General features: G+C 34.3%; 1 protein-coding gene across 1 annotated transcript in view; it reads right to left on the reverse strand.

The window, feature by feature from the left end:
- Positions 1–9478, reverse strand: part of grhl2b (grainyhead-like transcription factor 2b) — a 46637-nt gene extending 37159 nt beyond the window's left edge. The window contains exons 1-6 of the mRNA XM_056480092.1: positions 9200–9478; positions 6545–6731; positions 3590–3654; positions 3163–3511; positions 3016–3074; positions 1265–1421 (exon numbers count right to left, since the gene is read on the reverse strand). Coding sequence (XP_056336067.1) covers positions 1265–1421; positions 3016–3074; positions 3163–3511; positions 3590–3654; positions 6545–6731; positions 9200–9219 — 837 coding nt within the window. The 5' untranslated portion in view covers positions 9220–9478. The remainder of the gene's footprint in view (positions 1–1264; positions 1422–3015; positions 3075–3162; positions 3512–3589; positions 3655–6544; positions 6732–9199) is intronic.
- Between the last annotated feature and the right edge of the window lie 4576 nt (positions 9479–14054).

Raw genomic sequence — 14054 nt, forward strand, 5'->3', positions numbered from 1 at the left:
AGATCCAATTTTAACATCAGGAAATTTTTAAAAAGAGACTTATTGTCGGCACAGTAGCCTAGTGGTTAGCGTGGCGACATATGGTGCAGTAGCACGTCAGGGCACCCTGAGTTCGAATCCCAGCTAAAGGACATTTCCCAACCCTACCCCCGCTCTCTCTCTCCAACTTTGCTTCCTGTCTTATCTAAAAAGGCCAAAAATAAATCTTTTTTTTTTTTTAAAGAGAGACTTATAGAGACTTATTGTCTTTATATCACCCCAATATGACTGTGGACACACTATACCTGCACACAGTTCTGTCCAAACAGCTTACAAAGGTTTTTTTATTATCATAGGTGCCCTTTAAAACCATAGTTTTTAAAATGTGTATTATCCTGGTCTGTTAGCCTTAGTTAACAGGGACAGTCTGGTGACTTTATCAGACTTAAGTGATTGCCTATAACATAACTATAACAACAGGCGTCAAAACAGCACGATATAAAAATCTAGTATGGAAAATATATAATTTGACTATAGGAAAACAATTTATAACAGCAAATATCCCTGATATTCCATGACTAAGATAAAAAAAGAAACTTTCAGTGTCTGAAATAGTCCTATTAAAATCTCATGATATTCCAGAAATTCCATGACCTGTGGGAACCCTGCTCATATTCAACAAGCCTGGATGTGTTTGATATAAATTAAATTACAGTAACATTGTGAATTGTTTTTATAACTTCATTTCTCATTTTGCTATAAAATAGAAAAATCTTTAGTTATCACAGTTAAAAATAAACATATGTGCTAAAGCATTTTGGAAACCGTGCCAAATTTGCTCAGGATTGTTTAATGATTACACATTTCAAAAAATTAATTTAATTAAAATAGAAATCTTTTGCAACATTATTCTTCGGGAATTTAAATATTATTTATTTTAAATATAATTTTTTTTTTTTTTAAAAGAAAGAAAAAAGTTTCAAATAATTACCGCTCCAGTATGTTAGTTATGTACAGCTTACACCCAGTGTTGTGATTATATTTACTATTATGTTTATTTATGCAAAACCGTGTTTCAGCAAGACATGACATTTCCTTCCACTTTATGTCCATACATGTACCATAATGACAATAAAAGTCATTTTGACCTAAACTTGATGTATTTTAGAGCTTTTAATAAATTAATATGCTTAATATAGTTATATGAAAGTTAATTAAAGCTCCCAAACAAAACTTACCATGTCAGGTTGCTTAAATAAATAAATAGAAGTATGTAGCCACTCACCCTCACTTTGCTGATGGGATGTCGAAGTCGTTTATTGGCACTTGTCTCACTTAGTGTAATAGCATAGAATTGGCCCTTGTTCAGATAAGTCATAGGCCCCTCGCCCTGCTTCTGCCGCAATGACTTGCTGGCCTCAAGTGTGTACTGAAATGTGTCTCTGTTGAACAACATTAAAGCACGTTTTTCAGGTATGAGAGGTGAATCATTACATTAATTAAAGCCAATATAATTACACATATAGTGCATCCGGAAAGTATTAATAGCACTTTACTTTTTCCACATTTTTTTATGTTACAGCCCTATTGCAAAATGGATTAAATTCATTTATTTCCTCAAAATTCTACACACAATACCCCATAATGACGATGTGAAAAAAGATTTTTTTGAAATTGTTGCAAATTTATTAAAAATGAAAAACCTGAAAAATCACATGTACATTACACTGATCATTCTTGAGATGTTTCAGCAGCTTAATTGGAGTTCACCTGTGGTAAATTCAGTTGACTGTACATGATTTGAAAAGGCATACATCTATCTATGTAAGGTCCCAGGGTTGACAGTGCATGTCAAAGCACAAACCAAGCATGAAGACAAAGGAATTGTCTGTAGACCTCTAAGACAGGATTGTCTCGAGGCACAAAGCTGGGGACCGTTAAAGAAAAAATCCTGCTGCTCTGAAAGTTCCAATAAGCACAGTGGCCTCCATCATCTGTAAGTGGAAGATGTTTGAAACCACTAGGAATGTTACTAGAGCTGGCCGGCCATCTAAGCTGAGTGATCGGGGGAGAAGGACCTTAGTCAGGGAAGTGATCATCAACCCGATGGTCACTCTGTCTGTGTTCCAGCGTTCTTCTGTGGAGAGAGGAGAACCTTATAGAAGAACAACCATCTGTGCAGCAATCCACCAATCAGGCCTGTATGTTAGAGTGGCCAGACGGAAGTCGCTCCCCTGATGAGACTAAAATAGAACTCTTTGGAGTGAATGCCAGGCATTACATTTGGAGAAAACCAGGCACTGCTCATCACCAGGCTAATACCATCCCTACAGTGAAGCATGGTGGTGGCAGCATCATGCTGTGAGAATGTTTTCCAGCAGTAGGAACTGGAGGACTAGTCAGGATAGAGGGAAAGATGAATGCAGCAATGTACAGAGACATTCTAAATGGAAACCTTCTTCAAAGTGCTCTTGACCTCAGACTGGGGCGACAGATCATCTTCCAGCAGGACAATGACCCAAAGCACAGTGCCAAAATATCAATAGAGTGGCTTCACAACAACTTGATGATTGTCCTTGAGTGGCCAGACCAGAGCTCAGACCTAAATCCTATTGAACATCTCTGGAGAGATCAGAAAATGGCTGGACACCGTCGCTTTCCATCCAACCTGATCGAATTTGAGAGGTACTGCAAAGAGGAATGGGCAAAAATTCCCAAAGACAGATGTGCCAAGCTTGTGGCATTATATTCAAACAGAATTGAGGCTGTAACTGCTGCCAAAGGTTCATCAACAAAGTATTGAGCAAAGGCTGTGAATACTTATGTACATGTGATTTTTCAGGTTTTTTATTTTATATCAATTTGCAACAATTTCAAAAAATCTTTTTTCACATCGTCATTATGGGGTATTTTGTGTAGAATTTAAATTAATTTAATCCATTTTGGAATAAGGCTCTAACATAAAAAATTTTGGAAAAAGTGAAGCGCTATGTATACTTCCTGGATGCACTGTAATACACTGGTTACAACACTTACAACATATGTGACTGGTCAAAAATGAAGTCATCAGCTCCAATTGAAGACGAGCGGTACTTCTGCAAAAATAAATAAATAAATAAATAAGTTCAACCCATCAGTTTTTTGACAAACTTTCATAAACACCAGATATGAATCAGTTCTCACTTCATTGCTGTCTTCTTCATAGGTGCTTTCTGGACTACTGCGATGGTCATCCTTCCCATATCCACTGTGGTTTATGGTGGAGGTGTCGAATGAGTGAGTCTGTTCACAGATGACCCGCATCTGTTCCTCTCCTTCTGTTCTGTAGTGTCCCCCTGAAGTCATGAACACTGCAGTGTGCGCTTCAGCTTTTACCACAGCAGCTGTCCCGCTCTCTCCACTGTACTGTTCCCGTTTATTGTCCTGGTGATCCGTGTTGAGTGACAGATTAACAGGCACTGATTTCAGGACTTGGACATGATTATCCACTGTCTCCGGCTCCATTTGGCTGCTGTTTCCCACTGGTGTGTTTCTGAGAAAGCATTAAAGTGTTATTGTGTGCATTTTATATTAATAACAAATGCTTTTATTCAACATATTTATCACTGACCTCTTTTCCGGTTCCTCTGAAATTTCAACCACTTTGCTGATAGGCACTCTCTTATCTTTAGGCACCTGTACAAGATAAAACATTGATGTACAGAAGCACTGATTATTCAGTGTTCATCATGCCATAGAGATAATCGCATTGCCTCCGGAGTGCCTTCTAATCTGTAACTTCCATAATAAAACGAAGCATAATTTCACCATATCTTTAAAGGGATTGTTCACCTACAAATCAAAATGTACTCAAGATTTACTCAGACTCAAGTGGTTTCAGATTTTTATGAGTTTCTTTTTTCCTGTTGAACCAAAAATTTGATACTTTTAAGAATGTTGGTTACCGGTAGCCATAGACATTCAGCAGAAAAAAACCTACAATGGAAGTCAATGGTTACCGGTTTCCAACATTTTTCAAAATACCTTCTTTTGTGTACAATAGAAGAATGAAACTCAGACTGGGTTAGAACAACTGGAGGATGAGTAAAATATGACAGAATTTTCATTTTTGGGTGAACTGTCCCTTTAATGCACTTGTATGTTTTGGATAATGAGGTGTAAGCTATAAAGTGATATAATTATAACCTAATTATGTTTTTGTTCATAGGTCAAAAGCTCAAAGCTGAAAAATCAAAGAAAGCTGAACATCTATAGCATCATTATAACATTACATGATTCAAGTAAAATAAATGCAATTTGCTCCTTCCATGTGGTACAGATCTTATATGACCCACTAACATTTGCACATGGATTCTGATATTCTCTCATCAGTTTCAGGTCTTATTTTTATCTGGAAATATATCTGATATGAACTGAATATGTGCACTTACATCTCATAAAAAAATTCAAAAAATCTCAAAATAAAAACATTCTATCTATATGAACCAAAGCAGGGGTGCTCAACCCTGTTCCTAGAGATCTACCTTCCTGCAGATTTCAGTTGCAGCCCATATCAAACACACTTGTAATTATCAAATGCTGTTCAGGTCCTAATTAATTGGTTCATGTCTGTTTGATCAGGGTTGGAGCTGAACTCTATAGGAAGGTAGATCTCCTGGAACAGGGTTGATCAGCCCTGAGCTAAAGAGTTTAAACCATGTCTTCTAAGAGATATCGGTAAGATCAGAAATTCAGATGTCATTGAAAAAGCAATGGAGGTGACTGAAGTAAAGTTTAACTCAGGTGGACAATAGTAATTACATTAATCTTTTCAATGGTGTGATGTAGAATGATTTTTTCTCTGCCTTAAAAAGGGTTAGCTCACCCAAAACTGAAAACTGTCACCATTTACTCATCTTTTACTTGTCAGAAAACCTGTTTGAGTTTACTTTAATGTCAAACATAAAAGAAGTTATTTTGAAAAATGTTTGTTTGAAATGAAAAAGGTAACCATTGACTTCCATAGTACTTGTTATTCACACTATAGTCAATGATTACTGGTTTCTAACATTCTTCAAAATAATTCAACACAAAATTAAATTTTCATTTTTGTGTGAACTATCCCTTTAAGAAACCACTGTTTTGCTCACTTTGAAGGCTGGTATGTAAAACAAAAGCTTGTATTTTCATTTCGTCAACATTTATTGCAAATCATTCTGTTCATATTTCTTTTATTATTTACAACATACGTTTTTTCATTTAGGCATGTCTGCCTGATGTTACACTAAGTGTATGGTGTAAATGCAGATAACACATATGGGTCACTTTAATGTTTTATTCATTTGACTTTTACCCCAAATCCACCCCCCATTGCATAGTACATATGCATTTAAATAATTTTATTTAAATAACCACATTTTGAACAATTTATTTCTTACAATTCCTTGAAATCAGTAACTAATATTATCAGCTAAAAAGTGTGAAGATGGTTCACATTTGATTAGCTGTAGTACAAGTACAATTTAATGATTCAAGTTAAATAGTTTAAATGTGTAAGATTGATATACAGACAGTACACTGGATTTAATGATGATGTATATATAAAAATTGTGTTTCTAAAGAACACAAAACATTTTTATTAAGCATTATAAATTTCTGTCCCTCCAATGAAAGTCTCTACATCCAAGGATTCAAAAGTTTATAACGAAATAAAAAAAAAATCAATCTATATGAATGAAAGCAGGGGTGCTTAACCCTGTTCCTGGAGATCTACCTTCCTGCAGATTTCAGTTGCAGCCCATATCAAACACACTTGTAATTATCAAATGCTGTTCAGGTCCTAAGTAATTATTTCATGTCTGTTTGATCAGGGTTGGAGCTGAACTCTATAGGAAGGTAGATCTCCAGGAACAGGGTTGATCAGCCCTGAGCTAAAGAGTTTAAACCATGTCTTCTAAGAGATATGGTATTTTAAATTATGACCAGGTTTAACGCAGGTTTCTATTCACATTTAAACATTGATCAAAGAAACTTTTAAAAACAAATTTAATGGAAATACAATGGATTTAATTTTATCTCTTTATTCTGGCTTTGAAAAAATTCTGAATCTAAAAACTCATGAGAAATCTCTTGTGTTTCATTAAAAACATATTCCTTTGTGCCCCAAAGATGAATGACTTCTGTTCTGGGTTTGAAACAACATAAGGTTTAGTAAAAAATGGACTGTGTGCTAGCCTATATAACTTTAATCCTCTGTAATCGAAATCTATATATATATATATATATATATATATATATATATATATATATATATATATATATATATATATATATATATATATATAATATATATATATATATATTTTTTTTTTTTAACTTAATATAGTATTATATTTATATATTATATATTTTTATATATTTATATATTTATATATATGACATTGATAATGCAAGCTGGACTCTTCCTCTATGAAAAAGAACAGCATGAACATTATACTAAACATCTCTTTTTGCATTCCAAAGAAGGAAGTAAGGTTTTGAATATAAGTGTGAATAAATATTGACGTGAAACAAAAACTCAGCTGACCTTGTAGTACTCATAAAGAAGCCCCAGGGCGGCAGCACTGTCTTCATCTCCATTGATGCTCATCATAGCCTTTGTGGCCGCAGTAAGAGGATTCTCCAGGTAAGACCTCCAGGCCTCATCCTCGCTCGTGTAGGCCCGCCGCTGGTGGAAAGATGGCTCATTGGGCACCACTACAACCAGCCTCTTACTGGAACACACACACATAGACATAAAACAGTATATTAGCAAACAGAAACTTAGACATGATCAAGCAGATAAAGCTTCATGTAAAAGCTCTATTTTGCATACTGATGAAAACAAACACGCACACTGCGCCTTTTGTGATGGAGAGTGTACCAATGGCAAGGCGCATCTAACCAAATAAAAATACTGATAGCAGAGGCTAAAAATCCTTCTGCATTTTAATGCCTGTCAGACGATTACAGCTGAAGCGAAACACATGACACCAGGAAGCATCACGGCTCAGTCTCATTTAAAGCTTGATATCATATCTACCGTACATCTGGGTGCCTTCGTTCTTCAGAATTATGTAAAAGAGAAAATATACACAATAAAAAAACACTATAATAAACATTTAAATAATAAATAACAAATTGGTCATGATTTTCACAAATTTGAGGGTTACATTTTTATCACAAGAAGTTTTCTGTCTGTTTATTAATGGGTTTCAATGAAAACGATAGGCTGTTGCTGATGTTTTTATGATTTAATACTTACAGTTCTGTATAAAAGTTTGGAAACAGTAAGGTTTAAATAAAGTCTATTATGATAAACATTTTAACCACTTTAGTTATTTACCCATACCAGCTCTACAGATTCATAATCTATTGTTATTATGGCATCTTTTTTTATTTATTGAATACACATTTAAAGCACCTGTGTAATATATATGTCATTCAGATATAAACTCAACTGAGATTCTGTTTTTATATGACGTCTGTCATTGATCAATTATTGATCTTTCTCAAGTAGGCTAGTGAATGAGAAGTGCATTTGAATGCTTAATTTATTCAAAACTTTCGATTATTTTCAAAGTCTAAATTATCATATTTATTATGTTTATTTATTACATAAATTACAGCATGTCTAAATGTGTTTCTATTTATAATTTGATTTAAATATACAGCAAAAGCAATAAAAGGCATTATTCAACTACCCAATTTATTTTTCGGCATTGGATTCACTTTAGTTTACTGAAGTTCTAAAACAATTGCAGTGTCTTAGTAGTGGCCTAAGTAGTGTCTTCATAGCACAAAAGTCATTGATTAGTAAACACACATATAAGCTTTGTGTATATAGAGCAGCTACTCCTGTTGTGTATTTAACTGAAAAATGTGGTATATAGCATAGAATACAAATGAAATGTGAATCTCATCTATTCTTTATCACGTTCTTCAATTAAAAAAGTGATGACATAAAACAGTTTCATTAGTATGATAGTTTTTAATATATACACTGTAAGAAATGCTGAGTTCCACACAATTCCTTCATGTTGTCCCAACACAAGGTTAATTTTATCGTTTTTGCTAATTTAAGTTGACTGAACATTTACAATTAGGTTTGTCCCAAAAATAAATTAAGAAGCTCGTTTTAAATAAGTAGCTTGAACAAGCAGCATTTTTGAGTGCACTGTAAAAAATGCAGGGTTCCACATAATTCATCCATGTTGACCCAACACAAATCGATTAAGTTAACTTAACACTTTTAACAAAATTATGTGAATTGAACATAAAAAATTAAGTTGTCCCAATGAAATCTCAAGAATTGTGTTGTTTCAGCTCATTTTAATTAAGTAGTTTGAACAAGCAAAAATAAATATATTTGAGTGTGCAGTTGTAAATCCTGTTGAGGCTTTAAAAAAGCAAAATAGTTTCTATGCTTTGACAATAAGGAAATTATTACGTGTATCAGTACAAAAATTAAAGTTTTTAAGAGTTGCAAGCTTTACATCCAGCCGGTTGAAATAATAGGAATAGCTCATAAAATATGTTCTATAGTGTAGTTGACGCGCCCTGAGATCCAGCGAAAGATGCAAGACCTGCATGTCGATTCACTCTATTTACTGTTGAATACTTTTACTATTTTATAAACAAAAAATGTGTTAGTCACCACAAACACAAATAAACGGGTTGTTATTATGAATGACAAAAGATCTGAACAGTGAAAAACAACTGACTTTACCAAGAAAATTAGGACAAACTAATAAAAACACTGCAATACTGTGACGCTTCAGTAGCCTACTAAACGAAACAATCGAACAATACACTTTAACGTGTTTATTTTTATATGTGTATAGCCTATATCAATATTTATATCGCACGAAGTCAATAAATCCCGTTTTAAATTGTAAATAAATGGTACTGAATTCCAGGTGCTTTATAATCAAGTTTTTTTCCTTCGCGAAAAATGGCGTTTTGACCGCAAAAGATTCTTTCCGTCTGCTGAGGGATTTATCAATAAAAATAGCGATAACCCAATCAAAATCTGTACAATGTTGCACGCCGTAAACGTAGTTCGCTTGTTAAACACGCAGGTGAGAGAGTTTAGAGATCATCTTTAACTTTTATGCGAGTAAAAAATGCAGAATGCCACTCGGTGACGTTCCGATAGTTGTGTTGAGGTAATGGAAGATTGTGTCGCAGTCCTGACTCTTACCTGTCTGTCTCCTGTGACATATTTCTCTTCCTCCGCGGTTCTTCCTTGTGAAACTGGACTTTCAAGTCGGTGCAGGTAACAGAAGACAGAGCGCGAGTGAGGGATGCCAGAACCCGGGCTACAGGTAAATCGACTTTTCTCTGCCTGATTATTTCTCAAGGGCTGGAAGGAGCAGGTAGGAAACACCTGAGCACCCCTGTCCCGTCCTTCCCGGAGTTATTAATAGTTAATATTGAGCTTCAAAAATATGTTTCAAATCTTTACAAGAAGTTAAATCTATCTATAATGTTCTTATTGTTTGCGTTTATACGTATAGGTAATCTTTGATCGCTTTTTACTCTGTAAAATATTTGCGTTCTAGGAGGGGCGGGTCTGTTATCTGATTGGCCGATTTGCGGAAAGGACGCTCGCTGATTGGCTGGCGCGGCAGAAGACAGGTTAGAAGACCCACCTCACCTATGGCCATAGATTTGTAGCATAGAGAAGGGCAGGATGGAGAAAGCCTTTGTTTGATCTTGACAAACGTTGTTGTTATTTGTCCGTTTCTAAAATCTTGTAGCCTACATGACTACAAATGTAAACTGAGGTACACATATTAAACATTAGGCTACTTCATTCATTCATTCATTTTCAGAATCAGTTTTATTGCCAAATGTGTTCACACACACAGTGAATTTGTTTTGGCTACAGAAGCTTCCAGTGTACATAAAGTGACAAGTGACAACACAAAATAAATATGAAAAAAAAAGACGATAAACATTAAACAGAGATGCAGTTAGTCAAAAAAATCTGGATGTTAAATTGTGTGTACAGATTTTTTATAAATATACAGGTTATAAGGTGCTGTGTACAAATGCAAATGGAGAAGGTATTGCATTGTATATTGATATAAGGTGCTGTGTACAAGTGCGTATGAGAAAGTATTGCACATATTTATTGCACAGTAGGGGAATATTTAACTGTTCATAAGGTTCTATCGGCTTAGTCCCTTTATTAATCAGGGGTCGCCACAGCGGAATGAACCACCAACTTATCCCATTTAGTTTATTCAATTCACCTATACCGCTTGTCTTTGGACTTGGGGGAGAACCCGGAGCACCCAGAGGAAACCCATGCGAACACGGGGAGAGCACGCAAACTCCACACATAAACGCCATCTGACCCAGCTGGGACTCGAACCAGCAACCTTCTTGCTGTGAGGCGACAGTGCTAACCACTGAGTCACCATGTTGACATTAGACTACTTAATCTAGTTAATTTCTCAATCATAAATTCCTGTATTAACATTGTTCAACTAGGTTACAATAACGACGGACTCTCCTGGAAAAGATGGAGATGTTCCAAGTGTTCAATTTTCTGTTGTGAATGAAAGTGAAAACACAATACCCTACATTGTACAGTTCCTGTTGGGTATAATAACACACATGCTGATTAATAACACATCCTATTTTGATTCTTAAGAATTCAAATCTTCAAGACTTGACATGCCCAGAAGTCAAATAGTAGTCGGTCAACAATGGTTCCCTGAAGAGTTAAGTGCAATTTTGTGTGAGAATAAAAAATTCTGAGTGACATTTCCCACACTTCATAGGCCTGGAAAATCTTGTTTTGTTCCAAGTGTCAGGTGTGAACATGTAGACTACACAGTGACATCACATGATGACAAAACAAGGGAGAATATGAAACTACTCATACAACCTGAAAACACAACAATACCTATAGAGAGTTGGCAACACTATATCAAACATGACGTGATGAGTAATATTGCATTAGCCAAACTTCACTATCAACCATTTTGTTATAGTTATTATCATATTAATGCTGATGCATAATACACATTTATACTCATAAGTTTATGAAGCCCTTTGACAATATGCTAAATAAGTAAGAAGATACAAACTATATGTCAGTTTTTGGTCATACTTTATTTTAAGGTACAATTCTTGCTTAACAAACAATTGACTAAGACTTTTAGCTCAACAAAGAATTAATTTGCTGCTTATTATTAATAGTTAGTAGGGTAGTACTTGGGTTTAGGTATATTAAGTAGAATTAGGAATGTAGAATAAGATAATACATTTTAAACAGTAATAAACTGCTAATGTCTTAATAAGCAAGTAATAAGTTATTAGTCCATTGTGAGAATTAATAGTTGAATTACGATGCCCATTTTTATTGAGTATATAAGCTATAACTGTATATGTAGTTCACGAGACAAAATAATAACTGAATACAAATAAACCAGTTCAACCGGTTTAAAAAACTGTGTGTGGCCATGTTAGCAGAAATGTATTTTCATCCCATACATGTGTCCTATAGATATAAATAATCTATTAAAATGTGCAGGTTGTCAATGAAAAAAGTAATATTGTCTAATTAGATTTATCATTTTTAACTTGAAAAATTATAAAATTATAAAAATAATAAATTACAATAAAAAATATAAACTTAAACTGAGAATACTGAGGTATGTATTGAAACCAAACCTTCAAAAGTTTATGAGGTAAACATGTGAAATGAGTTGTACATTTTTACACGAAATGTGGAAATGTGATCACATGGGTTTCACAAAATATGTTCCAAAAATTTTTGTACTAACATCTTGTACTGTCTTGTACTGTTTAGTTAAACAAAGTCATCTGGTGAGGTCTATTACAGGTATAAATATTAATGACTATTTGCTAACGAACAGTCAACATGCGTAGCTAATGTAGATATAGCCACCAATGAGACACAAATATAACATAATTTCTGTGTCGTTCTGGAAACTACTAAAGAAATTTATTTTTAAACTTCGTCACGGTTGCGCGATTGGGTAGCACAATTGCCTCACAACAAGAAGGTCACTGGTTTAAGCCTAGGCTGGGTCAGTTGGCATTTCTCCCTGTGTTCGTGTGGGTTTTCTTCGGGTGCTCTGGTTCCCCACACAGTCCAAAGACATGCACTATAGGTGAATTGGGTAAACTAAATTGTCTGTAGTTTATGTGTATGAACGAGAGTGTATTGGTGTTTCCCAGTGATTGGTTGCTGCTGGAAGGGCATCCGCTGCGTAAAACATTTGCTGGATAAGTTGGCGGTTCATTCTGCTGTAGCGACCCCTGATGAAAAAAAGGACTAAGCTGAAGGAATATTAATAAATGAATGAACTTAAATTTGAGAATTTAAGTACATCCTGAAACAAATAATTAAACATTACATGAGTTTTTATATAATAGAAACATTATCTGCAATCGTAAGTGAAATATGAGTTTTGGAATATTTTTATGTGAAATGTGATCACATGGGTTTCACAAAAAATGTCCCAAAACTTTTTGTGGTAACTCCTTTGTCTTATATCGTGTTAGTATAGAAAAATTGTCTGCTGAGGTCAATTGCAGGTATAGATATTAGTGATGAAAGTAATTTCTTCTAAATTTAAAATAAAAACGTTTTAAAAACATTTACAGTGTACATTTTCTAACTATTTAATATATTCCTTTTTAGATAAGTACCAATGTTTCAATTTCAAGAGACGTATGGAAGCAACATTTGAAGAAATAATCCTGATTTTCATTCACAGCTAATGAAAAGATTTTATATTGTGACCTATTATTATTTATTGTTAAAAGGGGGAAATCATTTCTAAATGACAATATATAATTTTTTTTTTTTTTGGGGGGGGGGGGTGTTATTAGACCTTTTGTATAATAATACAAATACTAACATTTGATCAAATACATAAGCAATAGATCCAGTACCTTTAAAGAAACTGAGAATTTTCAAGTTGAAAAAATTTAATTTTCCTTAATATTTAATGACCTCAAACCGTTATGTTTTTTATTCTGTTTAGCAATAAAAAAAGATGTTTTGAAGAATGTTGGAAACCAGTAACCATTAACAACCAACGTAAATAAAAAATAATAATAAATACTATGGAATTCAATGGCTATCAGTTTACAAAATTTTTTGCAAAATATATTATTTTGTGTTTAACTGAAGAACTAAAAACTCTGGAAATATTTGGAAAAATGAAGAGTGAGTAAATGATGGCATATATTTTCAGTTTTGGTGCACTATATCACTATAATCTTTTCCATATATATGTATCTTTGCTTGAGGCAATTGCATAGCAAAAGAAAGAAGAAGTGCAAAATGCAATAATAGTAAAAGCATGTAAAACCTATGTGTCTGTTTCAGTGGATATTTCATAAGCATTTTTAAGTACACTGACCTATGAATCAATAAAATATATTAAATGAATTGTACACATAATTAAAATACACAATGTAGTCTACTCTGTATTTCTGGCACTACTACAAAGAGATAATTCATGACACTGGAACACTAAAGAGAGGTTAATAACTTGTTTACTTAAAGTTATTGTCATCTTAATGAACCAATTGTGAGAGAATGTAATGTTTGTCATTACCCCTTCTAAACAAACCAATTTGCGGCAGCCTTTGTAAACCTCAGTTTACTGGAGTGTAAACACTGGAGATCCATTGTAAAGGAGTCTGAAGACTGACACCTTGGGCAAGCAAATACAAACCTTTGTTTGTTAGCATAGCTCTGTCATTCAAGAGAAGCAATAAAAAGCCATGGGTCTGAGACAATTGGGTTCCTGCTTTAAGGAGAGGGGGTCAGATATAGTAAAGGGTAGCGGAGCAGGTCTGATAAACATCTCCACACTCTGACCTCTCTGAAGACCCCCGGCCTGACCTCATGCTCTCTGGATGCTCACAAAAAAAGACCACTGAGACTAATAGTACAGCAGAACAATGAAGCAAAGTTCTGGCTGCTTTGTCATTTAAATGTAAGACTCTTTTAAGCGATGACTCTGAGAAGCGTTATCAAAAGAAACTGTATGGAAGTAAAT

This window comes from Danio aesculapii, chromosome 19, assembly GCF_903798145.1.
Source record: "Danio aesculapii chromosome 19, fDanAes4.1, whole genome shotgun sequence".
Classification (NCBI taxonomy): domain Eukaryota; kingdom Metazoa; phylum Chordata; class Actinopteri; order Cypriniformes; family Danionidae; genus Danio; species Danio aesculapii.